Genomic DNA, 18,545 nt, shown 5'->3' on the forward strand with positions numbered 1-18,545 from the left:
TAAAAGTAATTTGCTATTACACTGTAAGTGTCACATTTCTATTGAACTACAGGGCATGCTTCATTAGTCGAAAAGCCTTACAATAGTATATAGATTTTGTAGTAATTTTAAAAATTCATAAAAAATCTAATTTTGATCAGAATCAACCCAAACTTTCTACACAACATACATGTAAGTACATGCATGTATGTGCATCAGATAAAACTATAAAAATGGAGATTTATCCCCTAGCAATTAAAACTCTGTATCAATTTCAAGGCATTATCATCAAAAGTCAAATCACAAACATGCAGTACATTAAAGTCAAGAGTAAACCAATGTTATTAATACTCTATCACAATGATAATCTTAGGATAAGTTTTGTTATAAGACACAAGTTGCATAAACAGGTTAGTCCCAAGATCAATAGAATCACAAACTACACAGTAACAAGTGCATACATGTATATACATCAACAATAATGAATCACCAATACTCCTGTAGTACTGATAATCTTCCTTACCTCTATGTAACACTCTACACAACCACTCTGGACCGTCATTTGATGATTAGGAAACACTTTACTGGTCCGACTTTAAAAAGTTACAAAATTTATGACTTAAAATAAATACAATGATACCTAATGTATGACAGTAGGTAATAGAGTAGCTGAGAGATCTGGTCTTGCTCTTGTGGTGTAGTAATTAAATAAAGCTAAAGAGAAATAGATTTGAAATTACTAAAGACTGGCTTACTTGGTTCAAGTAATATTTGAATTTAGCGAGTAATGGATCTAAGAGGTTTCTCATTAATACACATTTATTCTAGAGAGAGAGAGAGAGAGAGAACAAAAATGAATAAAGAAACGAAGAGAGAGAGAGGCAAAATAACAATAATTACTTGTGGTGATTGTGCTGCATGTACGATGAGATATCCAGCTGCTTCATAAAGAAACAAAACATCATTAGGACTCAAGGACATCTGACCAGCAACAGAATCCTAATCCAAAGAATAACACATTCAATTATACATATACTCAATCAAACCATGCAGTAATATACATGATTATAGTGTATCGCTGAAAACAGAAAGTGAATGCTAATATTCAAAATGGCACATGATTCTTTGTTTATATAATGTGTATTGTCAGTTTGAATAGATAGAACTGAAACTTGTCTAAAATAATAATAATAATAATAACAAAGCATAAAAACAATGACAGCTGCTACAAGACTAGATTTATAATGGGTTTTACATAACTATGCAGCCATAACTCATAAAAAAATTTGTGCCTTCAAAGCCAATTCATTTAATAATACATGTGCATGTATAGAGACAGGCCCACCTGATTCTCTTTGAGAATAGCTTCAATATTACTCAATACATTCACAGCTATGTCGCCAATATGAGCTCTGGCCGCTTTTACAAACCTCAGGAGCTGATAACAGACACGGGAGCAGACCCCAGGGTTAGCGTGACGTAGGCCACGCTGATCCAGGAGAGATTCCTAAAGGGAGAGAGGGGGTGTGGTTTGTTGCCATGGTAATCGTGCCTGCTCGTACCATGACTCTAGGGATATATGTTGGAGAGGTGGAGAAAAACTTTTCATGTCTCAGGATAGCCTCGTAATACTAGAAAGAGAATGAAAGAATAGGATAATGAGAGAAGGAGAGTGACCATCCATAATGCATCTGTTATAGCTACTTTTCATCTCGAGCTAAATATTGGGACAATTAAAAAAATTCCTTAAAAATCTAATTTTGATCTTAATCCGCTCAAACTTTCTACATACCATGTACATATACACATGCGTCAATCAGTAGGAAACGTAATAAAATATTCTAGCATAATAATAATATTTTTAAAAATGAAAAGCGATTCCATTTCTCTCTCACTTGTAACAACACAGCTGCATGAGGATAATGGGACAAATTACTATCAAGAATCTATAAGAGAAGGAGAGACACGTGGTCACATGACAATCACATGATGTACTATACCTGCATCATGATAGTGTGGAATGGAGAACCAATGGTTGAAGAGGAGCCAAACAACTAAAATTGAGGAAGTAGTAAAAATAAAGAGATGTACGTGTATAATATGAATTAATTCTCTCACCTTCTCAAAATTGTGCTCACTGATGTAATGAAAGAGCAACAAGGATACCTCAGTATCAGGAAACGACTGATTATCAATATCAGCTAAACACTGAGATATCAGTGACTGTGATACAGTAATAACAAGAGATGGGTCCTAAAGGATAGAAATGCACAAAAAATCATATACACGTACGTGTATGTCATGTACATGTGTACATTGTATATGTGATTTCATTTCTTACCACTTGGCTGATGTTGTCAAAAAGTGTTCGTAATTTTGAACGAAACTCCATGAACAATCCTTCATCCTCTCCCTACAAAATACACAATCAAACCACTACCTCTTCTTCCCCCCCCCCCTCTCTCTCTCTCCACTCACAGGATTATGGAAGTTATAACTCTCATCATATTTCAGTTTAAGGACAACAGCTGATAAAAGAGCCTGAGAGAATGACAGAAAATATTTAATATTTTAAAATAGCCAAAACCTGCAGACTTTGCTTGTCATCATCAGCAAGATAAGGAAGGTGCTACAAACAAAAATAAATTAATAAAAATAATAAATAATTACCTTTAGAACGGACACGAACTGAGTGGCAAATCCTAACACATTCTCGGACACACCATCGTCCTCGTCGGTAAGGTAACTATGGCAACAGTCATGTGACTGAGGGGGAGTGGCTACTAACCTCAGCAAATAAGGAACATTGTGACGAATAGACACAAGTGATAGGAGGGCATGAGCTTCATCATCACCTTTAATTAATCTAATATTAATTAATAAAAGAGTGATGTAAAATATTAAAATTGTAATTTCTTTCTAAGTATCAAAAATTACTAACTTTTGATGGCAGGATATAAGGGCAGACCCGATGCTGTTGACAAGGTCGGCCATTTTGACTCTAAATTCAACACTCTCTTCATCATTGCTCAACTAATGACACATCATATTAATGTATCATTAATAACTATTAATAACTATTAATTAGCTGATCATTACTGTGTTTTGGGTATCCAGGATTCCATTGGTTTCTAGTAGCTTCACAAGAGAATTGACTAACTCAAGTTTAGAAAGTGGCTCCATTCCTTATAAATAATTTTAAAATACAATAACAATATATGTACCTGTTCCAGCTTCTGAGTCTTCTCTCTCTCTCTCCCTTTTTCCTCTTTCCTCTTTCTCTCTCACCTTTATTAATGATGTCCCTAAGGCAAGTAGCAGCACTTTCTCTAAGAGCATTGACTGACAAATACTGCAACAACAACCTAAGGAGAGAAGAAGGGAGAGATAAGACAGCATGTTTCTGTCAATGTCAACATGTTCAACATGTCAACATTCTGTCAACATGTTCTGCAATAAGCAGAATCATTAAATGATTAAAACTACCAAAAGCTATATACTAATATATCTTACCCTACAAATCTGTCATTAGCAACAAGTGTAATGTCAATCCAAGAGACATAGCAACCAATCACATTCATTGTCTGACACAACAAGTCGGGATCAATAGGAGCAGTACTGCAGGACTATATGTAAATGTACATGAAAAGAAATAAAAAATGGAACAATCAAATATCAGAGAGAGAGAGAGACGAAGAAAAAGAGAAGGAAAAGGAATAAATGGAGAGGATACATAATGAATAAAACATACTAATATCTGAAACCATGATTCCACCAGCTGAGGTACACAGTTATCCCTCATGTGATCTTTAATGACTGTGTTCCTAACATTCTCCTAATAGCAGAACAGGCACGTAAAAGGGATGTGTTAAAGCTATATCAAGATTGCGTTAAACTACATTGATAATGTGCTAATGTGGAATCAACAGAGTGTCAATTCCGCATCAATTCTTACCTCTTGAGTATGAATGACTTCTCTATCAACAATCTCATTATCAATAGCCAACAGTGTACGCAGGTACATATCAATGGTGGACGATTGGGAGGAGTTTAAGGCGGAGTCTTGACCACCAAGAAGACAGAGGACATTGTTGAAAAACTGAGGCCACTACACAATGAAGGAAATGAATAAATAAATAATGAACAATAGTCAATAGTCAATGTGTGTGTCAATACATGTACATGTACATGCATGAGGTTAGCAAAAGTAGACAAAACTACATGATTACATGTTGACTTAAAACAATTAATAATAGTTGCTAATTTGTCATGCATAACTTCATTTTAAATGACAAGAATGGAGTGTTAATGACATGTATTGATAAATGATAGGAAGATAGTATTACTTTATGTGGATAGTCAGTAATGACTGTCAGAGACAGAATCTGTGCCATCTTGTTCTTCACAAAAGGTTTCAAATTGTGTACATTCTAAAATAATTTAAATATCATAATCCTTCATCCTATTTCCCTCCCCCCCTCTCTCTCTTACTGATGAGGCATGAAGCCACGAAAGAACAGTCTCCCTAAACTGAACAACATCCTCGTTGCTACTGGCAGCGTGTCTATGGTAACGGTTGCTATGGTAGCAAACAAAGTAGGCAAAAGGGACATACCTCATCTTAACGTGATGCTCTAGTATTTGTAAACAGAAGAAAAGAACACGATCATCACTACTAGATTGTGTAAAAGAAATGGATTAAAGAGAATAGATTATTATCATTGTTAATCGATGCTATTACTATTATTACCACTTATGACTCTGGTTGAAGTGAGCAATGGCGGTCTTCCAGGACCCAGGCGTGTTCTGCAAGTGTATAAAGTATTTTGTGGTCTAAAGAAGCAAAAAGGTAGCCTAAAACACAAAAAGGATCTTGTACCAATTGTCTCTCTTCCTGGGAGCAGCCATCAAACAATCCTCTCAGCAGAGCCTCGTCCATTTAATACTAATAACGTATGATATATATCTCTCTTTCCCTGTAAAGCTAACTGGACATTTATAAAGTCAATTTGTCGTTATTTCACAGGCAACAAGATCCTTGCATCAGCCATTTTAGCACGTGGGTGGGTGTGGTTTTAAAATTTTCGTACACGACCGGATACTATCATTTTTGCAACACGCCCGGATACTATTGGGGTTGGGTCACGTGACCGTTTTGCTGTGACGGATTTTCTCTCCCTCACCTTTCGACTCCATTTTTTGCTTAGCTCTCTCTCCCTCCCTCTCCTCCGCCTCTGATTTAAGACACCATGGATGAGGAATACGATGTAATCGTTCTAGGAACGGGCCTGAAAGTGAGCAAGGACAACTCTCATCATGATTGTACATGTAATTATAATGTTTCGGAGATTTAATTTTGATTAAAATCACTAATAGTAATGCTGGTAGTTCTCTTTAGCTAGCGAGACAAGTGTTCTCGTTATTTCTCTATGTTGCTTATTAAAATTTAGCACTTAATTAACTAGCCCCTCCCCTCTATCTACTAATATTCTAATTTCCAGTTTCATTATAATTATCAGATTTTGAGATAGTTACATGGAAATAGAAATAATCTCCCTGTCTGCCAATAGCGTATGCCATACAAGAGCTCTCCACCAATATAATTATATTGTACATTTAACAATATGTTTTCTATTATGTTGCCTTAGTTGGGGTGTTACTATTTTTGCAGTTTGTTTAACTATTAATTGTAGAATTTTACACATTTTGAATGCTCTGAGAGATAAAAACACATTGGATTATTACTAGTACTCTTTTTATCTTATGTACATTATTTTAACCTCCCTCTCCCTCTTCCTCTTAATAGGAATGCATTCTTAGCGGCTTGTTGTCTGTAGCTGGCAAGAAAGTCCTCCACATGGATAGGAATAAATACTATGGTGGCGAATCTGCCTCTGTCATCCTTGACGATGTAGGTTGCTGCACATGTACATGTACATGTAATTATAAAGACCAGTGATAGTGGCAGTTAGGGGTTTCGTTATAATAGACTATATAGTTATTTTAATAGTGTCGACACTCAATTTTAAAATCTTTCATTATTTTGTACCTTGCTGCATTAATTTTATTATTTTACATATTTTTAGTTCTATAAAATTCATGGGAAAGAGGCACCGGAAAACATGGGGCGTTCCAGGGACTGGAACATTGACCTTGTCCCAAAATTCATCATGGCTAACGGTACGACGGACAGACGCACCTCACACACATTTAATCTTGTTTGTTATTTGTGTGTAGTAATATGAGTACAACTGCCATCATTTGTACTAATCATTTGTACTTTTGTTTATTCGTAGGGGAGCTTGTTAAGCTCCTCATACACACCGGGGTGACCAGATATTTGGAATTCAAGCAAGTTGATGGTAGCTATGTGTTTAAGAAAGGTGGAAAGATTCACAAAGTTCCTTCCACTGAGGCAGAGGCACTCTCTACCTGTGAGTTACTGCAAAGGCATGTGTGTATGTACTTTTAATCAGTAGGGTGTGGCTCTTGTATCTTGAAAGTGCATTATCGATTATTTTTGAACAAATATTGCCCACACATGGGGGAGGGGCTTTGGGCGTTATTTAGAAATGGGGTTTAACTGGAATTCAATTTCATCACAATGATTATATATCTTGCATTCTAGCATTAATGGGTCTGTTGGAAAAGAGAAGGTTCAAGAACTTCCTCCAGTTTGCTTATGATTATGAACCTGACAAGCCAGCCACACACAGTAAGTCATTTTTAAGAGCATTATCCATGAGCCAATTCTTTCCTTATTATCATCATCAGAGGGCATTGATCCAAAGGGTACCATGAAAGCTGTCTATGATAAATATGGACTTGACGATAACACTGCCTCTTTTACAGGCCACGCCCTTGCTTTGCATAGGGACGACAAGTAAACATGTACATGTATAATGTTTTTTGATACTTTTTGTTTCTAGTTACTTAACCGAGCCCTGTCTTGATACAATTAAGCGCATACAGCTGTACGGGTAAGTAGGGTCAGTTTGTTTGGCTTTTTATGATAGATTTTTATTTGCAGTACCTCAATCCAGCGTTATGGTAAATCACCATATCTCTATCCTTTGTACGGCCTTGGAGAACTGCCACAGGGTTTTGCCAGGTAAGACCAGTCAAGATTCACCTCTAACTTAAAATCCTTTTTCAAAAATCCTTAATTAAGTGAGGGGTGATTTAATCAAAAGAGTGGGTGGTGAATATTTATATCAAAAAAGCCTAAGGCATATTTTTCTCATCGAATTTGTATTATTTTGTCTTAATTGTGTGACTTTTTTTTACATTTTTCAGGCTCAGTGCTATATATGGTGGCACGTACATGCTTGACAAGCAGATAGATGAGATTATTTATGAAGGTGGGGTCGCTGTGGGAGTCAAATCTGGTGGAGAGGTAAAGACAATGAAATAAGCTTTTGTTGTAGAGAAAATGATTACACTCTCTCTCTCTCTCTGTCTTTTTTAGATTGCCAAATGTAAAAATGTGATTGGTGATCCATCTTATTTCACTGATAAAGTAGAGAAACGTGGACAGGTAATTTATATTGTCTTTTTTATTATTATTATTAATTTTTTTCTTTTCAGGTTGTGAGGGCAATATATATACTGAATCATCCCATTCCAAACACAAAGGACTCTCCATCTTGTCAGATCATTTTACCTCAGAGTCAAGTTGGGAGACAATCAGGTACGTCAATTCAATGATTGTTTATCTTTACATAAAGTTTTCATCCTGTCCACAATGCCCAATCATCACTACAATATCATAGTGTAGTCTATTCTTATGTGGAAAGTCAATGCTATTGTACAATCAGTTCATTACGTGTTCATATATAATTTTTTTAATCATTTCATGTTTACTGATTTACATTTTCTTTATAGATATCTATGTCTGCTGTGTCTCTCACACTCACAATGTTGCTGCTAAGAGCTACTACATTGCCACCATTAGCACTACTGTAGAGACATCAAACCCAGAGAATGAGATTAAAGTAGCTCAAGACCTTCTTGGACCAATTGCTGCTGGCCCGTAAGCTAATACAATTAATGTAATTATTAGTCTTTTCATTCTTTGTAATCTTTTAGATTTGTGACTGTGAAGGATTTGTATCACCCTGTTGATAAAGGGCTGGAGAGCAGGGTAATTAATGATACACCCAACCATTACAGAACTAATATCTACCAATGCAATGCATTACAACTGGAAGAGCTTGCAACTCTATATGCATAAAATAGAGGAGTTGCATATTTTTTAAGTCTTATGCTTATTACCAGTTGTAATGTTGCATTATTGCAGTGTGGATTAGCCTTTACACTATTGCTATTAAATAGGTCTTCATATCATCAAGCTATGATGCTACTACACACTTTGAAACCACTTGTACTGATGTAGTTGATATATATGAGAGGATAATGGGAGAGCCTTTTGATTTCTCCAAAGTGCAGACTCAGGTCGAGACTGTGGAGCAGTGATTACTTCTGGATGGCTGCATTAAATCCTTTTCTATACAGGACTTATAATTACCTTATTATTATTATTATTATTATTATTATTAATGAAACTTGCTCATTATTGCTTGGTTCCTTACATTAGGCTTCTAGTGAGTGCAGTATTGTTATTATTATTATTGTTATTATTATTATATTATTATGCTTCTTTTTGTTTAGATTGTAATTTTTAGAATATGAGCTTGGATGCTTGCTTAATTGTTTGTGTGTGTGTGTATTATCTTTTGACCTTTCATAATAATTTAATTTTGAACAATTGAATATTAAAATAGAATTTGATTTATGTTTTTCTTTCAGTTTGTTGTAGAATTGATATTTTTGGTGCTTGAGTGAAATACTCCATTGCTTGATCAACCTTGTCCACTGGTATATTGAAGAGTGGATGCGTTGATATCTAATAAAAACTTTACTGTACACATGCGAAGAATTTAAAAACTTTAATAACAGAGTCAGCTCAAACTTTCAAAATAGTATATGAAAGTACTAAAAAAGGGTGTTTTCAGAGCCATTTTTACTTAGTTTAAAGTTTTATTGCTTCAACCTACCCATAATACGTGTGTGAACTAACCAAAAGATCTTTCTTATTGTCTGTAATATTGATTGTCTCATTCCCTCCAAAGCAATGCTGTGATACTGATAAACCACTTAGACAATAGCAAGTGTGATAATAATCTCTACCTCTAAAGTATGCGACAACATATAAAACATAATTCTTATCCTACTTGTTCTTTTTCTATGCCCTTACTTTCCTGGTTTATCCATCAGCCCACCTCTAGGATATTGACAGCAATACAGTATATACTCTTGGAGTGATTCTACAGGTAAGAATGTCATCCTTCTCTTTTTCTCCCTCTTTCTCTCTCACCTTGATGAAAGTGCCACAGATTATCTTGTAATCCTTTGTCTCCTACAAAAATACACACTTTCATTTTCAATGTTTCCAGTTTTCTCAATCTTTCTTTCTCTCTCTTTCACATGTACCAGAATGCTTCAATGACATATAAATAAGAGGAAAGAGTCCTCCAACCCAAAAAGAATAGCAACCATCAACCAGTTTATTAGTTCTACCCTAAAAATAATCCATTTGTACATTGCAAATGATTCTAATGTATAATTTACCTGAAATCCTCCTTCTACTGACATCTGTCTGTGGCATGCCCACTTCTAAATAAAAGTAATAATGATTATGATTAATAAAATTAATGAGCTAACAAGTAGTTGATGAATGTCACAGAGGTTCTGCTTTTTCAGCAAAAGAAGTGAAGCAAATGCACAAAAGGCATAGCCACCGTGTCCCTCAGTCCCAGGAACAGCTGAAAAACTCCCTTCATAAGTCTGGCAACTAATAATAAAGCCTCAGATAATGTTAGTTCTGAGATTACCACAAAATGTGCTAAGTGAGCTAAATAGCAGATAAATTTGTAGCAACTTTAAAAATTTGTAAAAAAATCCAAATTTGATCAGAATCAGCTCAAACTTTCTACACAACATAAGTACATGTATATGCATCAGATAACATAATTAAAAATGGAGAATCCTCTCCCTGTGATTTATCCTGTACTATAGTACAGGATCTTCCAATCCACTGACAAGAAGCTGCATGAGCATTAGTTTTTATAATAATGCAACACAGTTTCACCCATGGAATCATTTTCATAACTGATGCAATAGATGGGATTATCATCAGTGATAAATTTAGACTGTATACCTTGCTACCCAGTCTGCTGTACCACTAATCATATCATCAGTTAAAGTGTTTGTGAGTATAGCCGGAACAAGGGCACAGTAAACTCCTCTGTAAAACAAAAGTAAGCTCAAATGTACATACTCTCTCTCTCTCTCTCTCTCTCTCTCTCTCTCTCCCTTACCTCACATCCACCTCACCATCAAAATGCATGATAAAGCTTCCATCAGGTTGATGCATTTGAGACAAAAAGAGCTGCAATGATGGTCTACACATTTATAAGGAATATACACATAATAATAATAATAATTATTATTATTATTCATACCTGTCAATGATATCATATGCTTCTTTAGTCCCAAGTATGCACAAAGCAAGCACAGCTGCATAAGTTGGAGCCAAATGAGGTAGCTGACCAGGACCCCCTCAATGAAGATAATGTGGATGGAATCATTACACATTACATTATGTAGCTTTACCTCCAAACCCACCATGAGGTGATTGACACCTTCTTAAAAAATCGATTATACTATACATAACAGATTATTATAATTGATATTTATTATGAATATTTGCCTAACTCTCTGGTCAAATCTTGTGAGATTTCATGCTCCAACAAAGACAAGGAATGCAATATCCAATAACACAGCCACGGCCTGCTGGCATCCAAGCACTGGAAGAGAAATAATGATCAAGTTAACGTGAAGCAAAAATTGAAATCAAACCAAACCTCAAAATGATATGGCAATTTCCTAATGCCACTTTCCAAATAAGCAATATGAATCTCACGAAACAAATATATTCTTTTAAAATATTGTATAATTATTTTCATGACCTTTTTTCTTTCACTTACTTTTCAGCTTCTGGATTGTCTCTGTATGATTTGAATAATTTTGCAACAGATGCTTCACATCTCTCCTGATTTTACAAAAAGGTACAATTAGATACAATTACATTTACTTGCTCTTGGCTTGATTTGGTAGCTAGTCCATCATTTGAGAGAGAAAGTGAACTAAATTTCTTTCTCCAGTCAGCCATTTATACCAGCCTTTGGGCAGGGCTCAGACCGGATGTTCTTTCGAGTAATCTTTCTTTAGTTTAGAGTAAATATTTATGGTTCACTGTATTATAGCTATTCGCTATTAAAGTCACTTTACTGAGGAGCTAGAGAAAGAAGTAATAATGGCAACTACAAGTGAAGACTTAAAGGAGGTACCAGAAGGAGAAACAGCCTCTCCTGAAGATCCTAAAAAAGAAGGACAATCTGACCAGACCAGTAACTCTGAAGTGATTGCTACCAGTGGTACTAATGAAACCTCTGATCAAGATCAACCCAACGTTGATGCTAACACTGATAACTCTGATGTCAATCAACCTAATGCAGATACCGATCAACCTAATGCTGATGCCGATCAACCTAACGCTGATACCGATCAACCTAATGCTGATGCCGATCAACCTAACGCTAATACTGATCAACCTAATGCTGATGCTGATCTACCTAACACTAATGCTGATGCCAATCAGCCTAATGCTAATGCTGATGCTGATCAACCTAATGCTGATGCCGATCAACCTAACACTGATGCCAATCAACCTAACGCTGATGCCGATCAACCTAACGCTGATGCCAATCAGCCTAATGCTGATGCCAATCAGCCTAATGCTGATGCCGATCAGCCTAATGCTGATGCTGATCCACCTAACGCTGATGCTGATCCACCTAATGCTGATGCCGATCAACCTAACGCTGATGCTGATCAGGATCCAAAAGAAGATACAAGAAGGAGAAGTGTCTATTGCAATCAACCACTGGAGACATATATCTGGAAACCAGAAGCACAAGATATAAAGTTAGTCAATTTGAAAGAATATTTTTTCATGCCTCAAAGTAATGACTATTCATGCATACATGCTCAAATTGATTGCATTGAATGGAATCCAGCAACATGACTGCCTATATATCCAGTTTTAATGTACCCTTTAGTGTATTGACATATATTATTACATTTTGTTTTATTTTGTTTTTGATTTGTAGGGGATTGGTTTGTATCTGTCATGGTGTTCATGAGCACATGGGGCGTTATGAGAAACTAGCCGAACACTTAAAATCCTCAGGTCTCTTGGTTTTTGGGATTGACTTAGGTAAGATGAAATAAAGAGAGAGTTAAAGGGACAAAGAGAAAGTGACAGTTATGAGAAAGAAAGTGAGAAAAAGAAATACAATAATTACTTCTTTATAGTTGGTCACGGTAAAAGTGAAGGGGTTAGAGGATCTATTGATGATATGCAATCATATGCAACCGATGTGATTGGATTTGCACAAGAAATGGAAGAAAAATACCCAGAACAACCAATGTTTCTAATGGGACACTCAATGGTCAGACATTATGCATCTTCCTTTATTTATTTATTTTTTAAAATTTATTTATTTTTATTTATTTTATTTATTTACTTGTTCTTTGTTCCTCAGGGCGGCTTGGTAGCTACCATAGTTGCTATTCAAAGGCAGAGCATGTTCATAGGCCTCCTTCTCTCAGCTCCATCGCTAATGGTGGATCCTAATGAAGCAGGGCCTATAAAGGTATAGTAGGAGCATTTCTATACTGTACCAGTGGATCCTTTTTATCTTAGAGATTGCTTGCAAGGATCATTGGAGCCATTGCACCTAATTTTGGTATATCAACTCTTAATACTTCTACAATTTCTAGTCTTCCGGAAGAAGTGAGCTTATAATGAATTTATAATTGTAATGGCCAGCCTTTTTGCTCTTTTGAAATTTATTTTTAGGTTGCAGAGTATGTTAATGATCCACTGATAATCCACGCTCCTCTTAAAGCCGGTTGGGGCTTGGCTTTCATGAAAGGGATACAATACGTTGAAGGAAGGCTTGGGGACATTTCAATTCCTCTGTTTATAATGCATGGATCTGATGACCAACTTGTCCCAATGGCTGCGTCTGAATTGGTTCATAATAATGCTTCAAGCACAGATAAAACACTAGAGGTATTATAGTATACTATTATATACAATTTCAAACTGTCAAATTTGAGTTATTTTAATTAACTCTGTTATGAACTGTTTGACAGTTTATATGTTAATGCAGTTAGAGATTGTTATAGTATTATGCTGTATTTATGTTATTGTAAATACTGTAGGTGTTTATTGATTGTCGTCATGAAATACTCCATGACAAAGAGCAAGATAGAGCTCGTCAGCTCATCTCTACCTGGATATTGAGTAGAATTACAAGCAAGCAAGAAACAGCACCTGATAATTAAATTAATAATTTTTATCTAATTATTAGTTTTTTTATAAATAGCTAGGCGTGGTTTTTAATAAAACTTTCTAATTAACGCCCTTTTATGTTAGGTTCAGTAAGTTCACTGGATTTATCCTCGAGTTAGCCACAGCCTTCTCTGAGCCTTCTTGTTTGAAATGGTAGAGAAAATGGATTGGAGAGAACTCTACTCCAGCCCCGTATTACTGAAGACCTTTTATCGAGGTTTTAGGGCCCGCTACCTTCCCTATGGTTGTACGCCGTGGCTGAACTGTCGGTGGACCAAAGTGAGTTACCTTTACTGTAAGAGTGAGAGTACATAGATCTAAACGAATCATTAAGGAGGAAACTACTCAAATCATTGTCCTATTCTTGCCAATGCTTATTGTGTATGTGTCTATACTGCCAATATGTGTACAAGATTGTTACAGTTAAGGCTGGTTTACAATATTACGCAAGTCCTGACGTTACATAGATGCTAGAATAGGATCTGGTTCTATTCTAGTAGAAAAGCATGCGTCAAAAGGTCAAATCGCCCATGCTTTTGATTAAAAACTGATGGTATGTTGGCCTAATGTCATATTGTAAACTAGCCTTAAATCATCATGACTGACTTGGTGATTTAATGTACATTATGCAACTTGTACCGAACTCAGTCGTTGTTATTTTGTTAATATTCTTTTATGAGTTAATTGATAGTCCCAATAATATTGGCATTTTGTAAGTTCAGTCAAGTTATTTAATTAGGAGTTATGTAATTAGTTTTTGTTGATTAGCACTTGTAGTGTTGGCACTGTTTACAGTACACAAACTTGTATTTAATTCTTTTGTACAACTCTACGTCATTTCTCAGAAAGAGTATTGACATCATTTCATTCATCTCTCTTTCCACTCTGTCTGTCTCTCTCTTTTCTCACTCTCTCCTCTACAGTTAAGATGGAGACTGAGATTTCTTGTTCTAGTAGTCTCCCTGTTATTTCTCATTAGTATTATGCTAGTCTGCTTCAGATCTACTCTTCAAGAGATCAGGTTTGCTCCTCGTCAAGTTTTAGGCTATTCATACTGTACTTCATATCTTAATAAAGAAAAACTAGTTGACTTTGATAAACACTACCCATGTAATTTTGCCACTCCAATCCCTATTAAAGATGGTGTTTCTGTTGTGACATTTGTTAACGCCGGTTGGATAAACCTTACAAAGAATTGGATCTGCTCTGCCAGGAAAGTTGGCCTTGGGGAGCACATTTTACTCATTACCGTCGAGCCGAATGTTTGCTCCAATTTTCCTGATACTCCTTGTCATTATGAGAAAGGTGCTGCCATTTCGAGTACTAAATTTGGTCAGCCCGGGTATCAGAAGTTCATGATAGAAAGAACAAAGATAATACTCCGCCTTCTCTCCTGTGGCATCAAGAAGCTACTCCTCGCTGATGCCGATATTGTTTTTTTACAGAACCCTCTCAAGAGACTGGACACGGAACTAGAGTATCGTGATATTGTCCTCCAGCGAGACAGCACCGGTCTTCAAGTCATAGACTCACTCGCGTACAATGTCTTCCCTTACATCTGTGGTGGGTTCATGTACTTAAACGTGAACAACAAGACCAAGCTTCTCTACCAGTCGGTGCTACAGTTTCAGAGGAATCAGTCATGGAACGATCAGGCTGGACTGAATATCTGCATACGCCATCACTCCCTCCACATTAACTGGACTCTCCTCCCTCTCTCCCTTTTTCCTAACGGCAAGGAGTACTTTGACTTCTGGGCCAATCGAGAGCAGCCACTTATTGTTCACGCTAATTTCAAAAGTGGGTCAATGGAGAAGATCACAAGTATGATCATCAGGGATATTTGGTGCTACGAGAAGATAGCTCCACTTTTGTGTAAGGACTATATTCTTGCCGGGTGCATGATTGAAAATCCTTTGCCTTGGTGTGAAGAGTTTAAAGACGTGTGCCTTAAACGGTATTTCAATACTTTTTAATCACAAAAATGTATATTATGAACTTAGCTAATTTATGTACAGTGTTTCTGTGTGTGTGTCACATTTTTATCACACGAGCGGGCTAGTGATGCATGGATATAATAATTATATTAGATTGACGTAGGCACATATTTGTGCTTTTTCTTTTCATTCATTAATTATCTCTATATTATAATATAATATTATTAATTTAAATATATTAAATACATTATTATTATTATTAATTTGTTCTTATTATAATTTATATCGTCTTCTTCTCTCTGTTCTTCTGCCCCTACTATTTCATTCTTTCTTTCTTCTCTTGTTCTTTTTATTCAGTCTTCTTATTCTTTGATGAAATACTATTACCTAAAACTGCTGATTTTATAACTGCCCGGGCAAACCTCTTGTTTGCCTTAGGCCGTGGGAAATCATACCTACAAGAAGGAAGGAGGGGGAGGAAAGTTCTGAATAGAATCAAATCTAAATTTTTACCATCCGCTAGCTCCTTCTCTATCTGCCCTCATCTTATTTCTCTTTGTTTCACTTAGCAGCTTCTCTACGGCGAGTCTAATAATAACATATACTCTTGATAATACCATATAATCTTGATATTAATAAATCTTGAAATAAATAGTTATTTTTTGTATTTGCTAGCTCTAGAGTCTTACCTTTCAAGCTCTTTTTCGTCTATCTCTCTCTTTCTTTTTACATCTTTCTCCTTCTGATCTTCTGTCTCACCTTCACCTTTTTTCTCTTCGAGTTGTTTACTCATCAATTTCTTCTCGACCTCTTCCTTGGTAGCCATTTTAGATCTATGGGCGTGTTCTAAATAATGTTAGCCCCGCCTCCAATCTTAGTCATGGCAGCTTTTCTGAAAGAGATAGAATCCTTTTCTTCCAAAAACTCACTAAAGCAAGTACCTACGTACATCACTACAAGTGATGGGAAAAGATTCCTAGAGACAAGAGAAGCAGATGGTGAGATTAAGTTAGTCCAGCAAGAAGGGAAATCATTAGGATTCTGTCCAGACCTTAGACCAGACAAAGAGATTGGGGTGGCTCTTCCAAGACTATTTATTGCTTCCCAAGACGTTGCATATGACAAGTCTGCACTCTCTGTGCTAGGAGTGACCCACATTCTCAATGTTGCAGCTGATCTACCTAACGCTTTTCCATCAGACTATGTATATTGCAGTGTCCCTATGTATGACGATGAAGATGAAGTTTTAATGCAACATTATTCAAAATGTCAGGATTTCATAGATGAAGCATTAAGCAAAGAGGATGGGAGGCTACTGGTGCACTGTAGAGCTGGAAGGTCCCGTTCTGTGTCCATAGCTGTAGCTTATATGATGCATAAAGACAAGTCCTTGACTGTAGAGGAGGCGTTGGGGAAAATAAGGGAGACAAGACCGAATGCTGATCCTAATGCTGGGTTTTTTAAGCAACTGAAAGCTCTAGAAATCGAGCTACAAGGAACAGCTTAGACTTATGGTTTGATATTAATTTTTAATGTCAACAAGAATGTTTTTAGAATCAGAAAATTATTGTTTTTATTATTTTAACTCTGTTATTTAATTTTGATATTATTCAATAATAATGATCGTTGATAATGTAATGATTTTAATTTTTCTAATCTAACGCCCACACGTTTTATTCAGTAACGTGTATTCAGCCCTGAAAGCCGAGCTGAAAGCGCCATATTCGAGGCCATATTGACATTTTCAATTTGAGTTTTCAAGATGGGCTGTCCTATGTTTGAGAGAAGATTCGCTCTGAAGCGTCCCTCTGAATATCCCTTCCAGTCCCTATACCGCCCCTGGAGCTGGCTACTGAGCAGTTTTAACAATGTCGCGTTGTTGGCCTTTCTCTTCATACTAGCAATAGCACTGTACAAGAGATACAGGAAGAAGAGAGGGGCCGAAAAATTCACATACAGGAAAGTTGTAACTAATAAAGAATCTAATGAAAATAAAGAGTCTCTTATTTCTGTCCTTGTCATTGGAGGCTCTGGGAATTTGGGTCAATGCTTAACTGAGCAGCTAGTCAATGATGGTAATTATGTAGTTCATTCACTTGATTTAATCATACCGCCTGAAAGCAAGATGATTCCTGGTGTCTCGTCCTACATTAGAGCCAATATATGTTCACCGGAAGAGCTTGCCATTGCTTTCCAAGAGACTCCAGTGGACGTTGTGTTTCAAACGGCAGGACTTATCCCTACAGTTAAAACCAAAGACTCCGAATTGTTTCGTGTCAATAGAGACGGTACTAGGAATGTGGTGAATGCTTGCAAGGAAGCTCGAGTAAAAAGATTAATATATACCAGTACGTGCGACGTCGTTCTTAGTAGCGATAAAGATCAAGTCATTAAAATGGCCGACGAAACCTACCCTTATCCGAAAGACCCTCTAAATGCTTACGCTGCATCGAAAGCCGAAGGAGAGCGAATCGTGCTGGATGCTAACTCGACTACAATGGCCACGTGTGTCATTAGACCATCAATCATAGCCAGTCCATATTCTGGTCTATGTCATGGTCTATTGATGAGCCGAGGAGGGTACATTGGTGACGGGACCTCTCAGCAGTCTCTTGTTGAGGCTGGTGCCTGCGCTAATGGTCACATTCTAGCGGAGAAGAGGCTAAGGGAGAGCACTGAAGAAATTGGAGGGCAGGTGTTTCAATTAGGAGGTGTGTCGTACGAATGGCGAGAGCTAGCTAATTATGGTCTTGATGAGTCTGGCTATACCGCCTGGGGTCATCCTAGGCGCTCGTCTTATCCTAAGTGGCTTGTGAAAGTGGCAGCGTTTTTCAACGTTTTAATTTACAACCTAACAGGCTATTGTCCTATAAATCAGTTCTTGGATGTTGCTTCAGTTGAGTTTATAACTAGGAGTTATACCTTTAGGAGTGACAAAGCAGAAAGGATGTTAGGATGGCCTCAGCACCCTCCACTGGATGATGTGTTGGTTGGCATCATTGATGAATATGAAGCCAATTCCAAAAAGAGCAAATAACTATAATTTATTATTGCTTGTTTTTGTTCTATTTTAGTTTGAATTTATTCATCGTCACTTGACTGTGGCTATTTTTAGTACATGTTACTAAATTAAATCGTGGCATTAC

At 36.5% G+C, this 18,545-nt stretch overlaps 7 protein-coding genes across 8 annotated transcripts; 4 read left to right on the plus strand and 3 right to left on the minus strand.

Annotated features, from left to right (window-relative positions):
* Window positions 1–430: 430 nt before the first annotated feature.
* On the minus strand, window positions 431–5,053 carry LOC100635255 (exportin-T-like). Of its 2 annotated transcripts, XM_020000660.1 has the most exons (26): window positions 4,969–5,053; window positions 4,859–4,924; window positions 4,730–4,812; window positions 4,595–4,654; window positions 4,471–4,543; window positions 4,326–4,409; window positions 3,935–4,087; window positions 3,731–3,814; window positions 3,493–3,605; window positions 3,268–3,344; window positions 3,079–3,164; window positions 2,921–3,012; window positions 2,768–2,845; window positions 2,650–2,725; window positions 2,567–2,608; window positions 2,458–2,520; window positions 2,321–2,392; window positions 2,098–2,232; window positions 1,980–2,033; window positions 1,875–1,925; window positions 1,542–1,610; window positions 1,325–1,486; window positions 880–978; window positions 735–803; window positions 620–693; window positions 431–572 (listed from the first exon to the last, which is right to left on the minus strand). In XM_020000660.1, the coding sequence occupies exons 2-26, from the start codon at window positions 4,916–4,918 to the stop codon at window positions 452–454; spliced, it is 2,130 nt and encodes a 709-aa protein (XP_019856219.1). In that variant the 5' UTR covers window positions 4,919–4,924; window positions 4,969–5,053; the 3' UTR covers window positions 431–451. The 2 variants fall into 2 exon arrangements, with proteins under 2 accessions (XP_019856219.1, XP_019856222.1); XM_020000663.1 differs by having other exon boundaries at window positions 4,595–4,651; window positions 4,859–5,049.
* A 64-nt stretch (window positions 5,054–5,117) lies between these two features.
* On the plus strand, window positions 5,118–8,803 carry LOC100635722 (rab GDP dissociation inhibitor alpha-like). Its single transcript, XM_003382969.3, has 14 exons — window positions 5,118–5,273; window positions 5,786–5,890; window positions 6,066–6,159; window positions 6,276–6,413; window positions 6,608–6,694; window positions 6,754–6,862; window positions 6,909–6,959; window positions 7,010–7,090; window positions 7,276–7,375; window positions 7,448–7,516; window positions 7,567–7,669; window positions 7,864–8,011; window positions 8,068–8,122; window positions 8,314–8,803. The coding sequence occupies exons 1-14, from the start codon at window positions 5,229–5,231 to the stop codon at window positions 8,452–8,454; spliced, it is 1,326 nt and encodes a 441-aa protein (XP_003383017.1). The 5' UTR covers window positions 5,118–5,228; the 3' UTR covers window positions 8,455–8,803.
* LOC100635380 (protein farnesyltransferase subunit beta-like) lies at window positions 8,732–11,233 on the minus strand. Its single transcript, XM_003383048.3, has 15 exons — window positions 11,135–11,233; window positions 11,028–11,092; window positions 10,905–10,977; window positions 10,756–10,847; window positions 10,654–10,703; window positions 10,503–10,599; window positions 10,359–10,442; window positions 10,199–10,285; window positions 9,703–9,832; window positions 9,610–9,654; window positions 9,472–9,559; window positions 9,356–9,397; window positions 9,236–9,305; window positions 9,059–9,170; window positions 8,732–8,884 (listed from the first exon to the last, which is right to left on the minus strand). The coding sequence occupies exons 1-15, from the start codon at window positions 11,210–11,212 to the stop codon at window positions 8,771–8,773; spliced, it is 1,227 nt and encodes a 408-aa protein (XP_003383096.1). The 5' UTR covers window positions 11,213–11,233; the 3' UTR covers window positions 8,732–8,770.
* Window positions 11,234–11,338: 105 nt separating this feature from the next.
* Window positions 11,339–13,530, plus strand: LOC100635508 (monoglyceride lipase-like). Its single transcript, XM_003383049.3, has 7 exons — window positions 11,339–12,027; window positions 12,213–12,319; window positions 12,418–12,554; window positions 12,648–12,758; window positions 12,809–12,898; window positions 12,965–13,180; window positions 13,333–13,530. The coding sequence occupies exons 1-7, from the start codon at window positions 11,357–11,359 to the stop codon at window positions 13,453–13,455; spliced, it is 1,455 nt and encodes a 484-aa protein (XP_003383097.1). The 5' UTR covers window positions 11,339–11,356; the 3' UTR covers window positions 13,456–13,530.
* Window positions 13,531–15,724: 2,194 nt separating this feature from the next.
* Window positions 15,725–16,242, minus strand: LOC109584905 (uncharacterized). The gene is made up of 3 exons (XM_020000817.1): window positions 16,089–16,242; window positions 15,913–15,987; window positions 15,725–15,854 (listed from the first exon to the last, which is right to left on the minus strand). The coding sequence occupies exons 1-3, from the start codon at window positions 16,223–16,225 to the stop codon at window positions 15,749–15,751; spliced, it is 318 nt and encodes a 105-aa protein (XP_019856376.1). The 5' UTR covers window positions 16,226–16,242; the 3' UTR covers window positions 15,725–15,748.
* Window positions 16,234–16,973, plus strand: LOC100635759 (dual specificity protein phosphatase 19-like). The gene has a single exon (XM_003383051.3). It carries the CDS (start codon window positions 16,253–16,255, stop codon window positions 16,904–16,906), a length of 654 nt encoding a protein of 217 aa, XP_003383099.2. The 5' UTR covers window positions 16,234–16,252; the 3' UTR covers window positions 16,907–16,973.
* A 141-nt stretch (window positions 16,974–17,114) lies between these two features.
* LOC105314342 (sterol-4-alpha-carboxylate 3-dehydrogenase, decarboxylating-like) lies at window positions 17,115–18,514 on the plus strand. The gene has a single exon (XM_011408453.2). It carries the CDS (start codon window positions 17,162–17,164, stop codon window positions 18,434–18,436), a length of 1,275 nt encoding a protein of 424 aa, XP_011406755.1. The 5' UTR covers window positions 17,115–17,161; the 3' UTR covers window positions 18,437–18,514.
* The last annotated feature ends 31 nt before the right edge of the window (window positions 18,515–18,545 follow it).

This window comes from Amphimedon queenslandica, unplaced genomic scaffold (assembly GCF_000090795.2).
Source record: "Amphimedon queenslandica unplaced genomic scaffold, v1.1 AMPQUscaffold_13516, whole genome shotgun sequence".
NCBI lineage: Eukaryota > Metazoa > Porifera > Demospongiae > Haplosclerida > Niphatidae > Amphimedon > Amphimedon queenslandica.